Source organism: Camelina sativa, chromosome 6 (genome assembly GCF_000633955.1).
Source record: "Camelina sativa cultivar DH55 chromosome 6, Cs, whole genome shotgun sequence".
In the NCBI taxonomy this organism is placed as follows: Eukaryota; Viridiplantae; Streptophyta; class Magnoliopsida; order Brassicales; family Brassicaceae; genus Camelina; species Camelina sativa.
The window spans coordinates 8,162,501-8,165,761 of NC_025690.1; the positions used below are offsets into that span (position 1 = coordinate 8,162,501).

Genomic DNA, 3,261 nt, shown 5'->3' on the forward strand with positions numbered 1-3,261 from the left:
TTTTTTTTTTTTTTTTTAATTATGATTGGATAAAGTTATATAAAAAATTGGCATTTCAATACATATCATTTCAAAAGCTTGATTGAAGACACTCCCATAGATATGTTATATAACTCTGCAGCAGAAAAATGCACTCATATTCATGCATATATCACCCTCAATTCCTCTAGTACTATAATTTTTCTTAACTCTAGGGCTTTTCACAAACGTGATAACATCGCATTTTATTAGGCTTTTAATAACAGTTATGCAATATTGGTGTTTTTAGGCTTAATTCTTTTTTGCTCGATGGGACTAGAATAAATGGTTTGAATCAAAGTACATGATCATTAGTCTCTACAAGCAGCTCACACGGTAACCCACCGACCAATATTTTCTTTATACATATTATGTAGCCTATATATAAGGTTCATCTTCTGGATGATACAAGCTGTCTACTATTAGCTTTCACTCATCTTCCTCTTTACAGTGAGCTATAGAATTGAGCAATAATGAGAACGGTGGCAGAGGAGATTCAAGCGGCTAGGAACGTGACGTGACTCTGGCTTTGTGGGGTTTTAACTGGATCGTTTCATTCTCATTCCTTTTTGCATTTTTGGTCTGCTTCTTTTTCTTTTTCTTCTTCTTCAATTTCTTTTTCATTTTACTTGCGCATTCCCAAACATGACTAAGAACAAGAAACAATAAAGAAAGAGTAGTTGGTCTCTTCTTTCTTTGGGGTTTAGAAACGAAGAAGATACTAATTAGAGTGAATTGGACAACGCCAATATGTTTTTGTTTCTTTAGTTCTTCACCAAAATTAGAAGAGCAATAATTCAATGTATGAAAGACTTTTGACTACAAGTGATTTCAGAAAAAGAGTCTTCTAATTAAAAAAAAAATTATGCGGTTGATTGTTAAATTAGAAAATTTGATTGTATGAAGTAATTTTCTATGAAAGCAAACTGAGGGTGCTATTAGTATAGTTGATACCGGAGCTGCGAGTCTATGACTAGCTGAGAGTAGTTAGGTATGTGAAAATTTTAAAATCTCCATAACTAATGAAAAACTTTTATTTATTAAAATCTGATGTTTGCATAAAATATGAGAAAAAAAAACTAGTTAAAAATGGTTAAAGCATACAAACATAAAAAACCTACAGAATATTCAAATATTTTAGTTTGAAAATAGACAGTATAAAACAAAATAAAGAAAGTTTTCTATCTATAATCAAAATAAATATCAAACTTAAAATTTTAAAATTAAAACTAAAACAAAAAAAAAAATCATATAATACAAACTTTTTATTCTATAGGTGTATTATATATAAGTCCAAATATCAAATTCAAAGAGCTAATGGGGAAAAAATGTCTATACGTGGTTAAATTAGATTTCTTTCAAGAATAGTTATGGGGAAGCCACACAAGATTAATTTGACAATAGAAAATACTCTCCGTCGAGCGTCATTAAGAATTTGACTGTAAAAATAGAATAAAAATGCCCACAACCTGCTTAGCTTGTTTATAAAATTGAAAATGGTAGACCGCAAAAACAAAAACCAAAGAAAAAAGAAGACGATGTCAAAACAGAGAATGTAGTTTTCTTTGGAAAAATATTACTTGAACTGATTTTGGTGAAAATTATTGTTTTTTCTTATTTTTTGTCTTTTGATGTTGAGATACTGAGTTTTCTATTAGAGGCAACAGGAACGGAAGGAAGGTCCCAACTCGAAGAGAAAAAAAATTTGGAACTTCGTTTTTGCCACTTGATCTTACCTCAAGATCATTGAAGAACTAATATTACTACTAATGTACTTACAAAGACACTAAATATTCAAAAAAAAAAAAAAAACGCAGTTTATTCTAAACCGTTACAGTTGAGTTTGTAAAATGGGATATAATTAGGGGTCAATGAACTGCAATAGTTTAGAGAGCACGAAAGATAAACAGAAAATGAGAAAAGAGTATCCGATGGTGAAGAGACTAATAAAGCAAATAATGAGTTCAAACTTCACGGACATAACAAAAACCAAAGACGAGTAAGAAAGCAATCAAGTAAAGAACGTTACTAAAAATAAAAAATTACGACCAACAAAACAAACAAGGAAGCAAAAATCTTATCTCTCTGTTTCATTTTGTTCAATAAATTGCTTTTCTCAGTATAAAGATGTGAAGACGAGAAAAAAAAAAAAAAAAAAAAAACAGAGTTGGGGATTTGTGAGGGATAAAGAAGGATCTCACTTTGCCATCATGACTTTGACGAACTCTTCGTAGTTAATCTGACCATCACCATCGACATCAGCCTCTCGGATCATCTCATCGACTTCCTCATCCGTCAACTTCTCCCCAAGATTTGTCATCACATGGCGGAGTTCAGCAGCGGAGATGAAACCGTTCTGGTCCTTGTCAAAAACCCTGAAGGCTTCCTTAAGCTCCTCCTCTGAATCAGTGTCTTTCATCTTGCGTGCCATAAGGTTCAAGAACTCAGGGAAATCTATCGTCCCGTTACCATCTGCATCCACTTCGTTGATCATGTCTTGGAGCTCAGCTTCTGTTGGGTTCTGCCCAAGTGATCTCATCACGGTCCCAAGCTCCTTGGTTGTGATACAACCTGCAACCAAAAAAATCAATATTGGAGCCAACTTCAGATTTCAGAGTGCAAGAGTTCCCACGTATCAGTTTTGTAAGTTCTAATAAGCACCACAAGATGTACACTCATGCTAAAAAAGACTAATAAATAATGCAGGAGAAACAGATGCCCCAAGAAGTTTTCAAGTTCTCAACTAAAATGTTATTATAGAGAACAACAGAGATGATGATACTATGAAACTTCTTCCTCTCTTATGTATTATGGCAAAAATAACATTAAAACCGATTTGAGTAGAAACATCTACAGATCAATCCACACTAAAACTTGTGAGTAACCTCATCTTACAAATCCAAATTAGCCATGATTGGTTCGCAAAATCACAGGGGGGAAACAATAAGAACAATGATCGATTTGAAATCAACAACAGCCAAAGCAAGCAAATACAGAAGCTAATAAAAAAAAAAAAAAAAAAANCGAGATCGTCCTCTAAATTCACATTTAAACAAATAGAAATGTATATGAAATCGATTTTAACAAATGCTAAGAACCACGAAAACGACGAAGAAGAAAACGAAACGAAAGAGAGGAAGAGATCTGAGAGAAGAAGAGACCATCTCCGTCCTTGTCGAATAGGCTGAAAGCTTCCTTGAACTCTGAGATCTGGTCATCGGTAAGCTGATCCGCCATTTTTTT

The 3,261-nt window shown here is 33.1% G+C and overlaps 1 protein-coding gene across 1 annotated transcript; it reads right to left on the reverse strand.

Moving 5' to 3' along the window:
* Nucleotides 2,024-3,255, reverse strand: LOC104790655 (calmodulin-7). Its single transcript, XM_010516434.1, has 2 exons — nt 3,180-3,255; nt 2,024-2,589 (listed from the first exon to the last, which is right to left on the reverse strand). Exons 1-2 carry the CDS (start codon nt 3,253-3,255, stop codon nt 2,216-2,218), a joined length of 450 nt encoding a protein of 149 aa, XP_010514736.1. The 3' UTR covers nt 2,024-2,215.

Bases quoted from the DNA above. Each gene is read 5' to 3' on its own strand.
- LOC104790655 (XM_010516434.1), bottom strand. From the start codon at position 3,255: ATGGCGGATCAGCTTACCGATGACCAGATCTCAGAGTTCAAGGAAGCT. The intron at 2,590-3,179 runs GTCTCTTCTTCT...TTTTGGTTGCAG, and splicing joins ATTCGACAAGGACGGAGATG to GTTGTATCACAACCAAGGAG.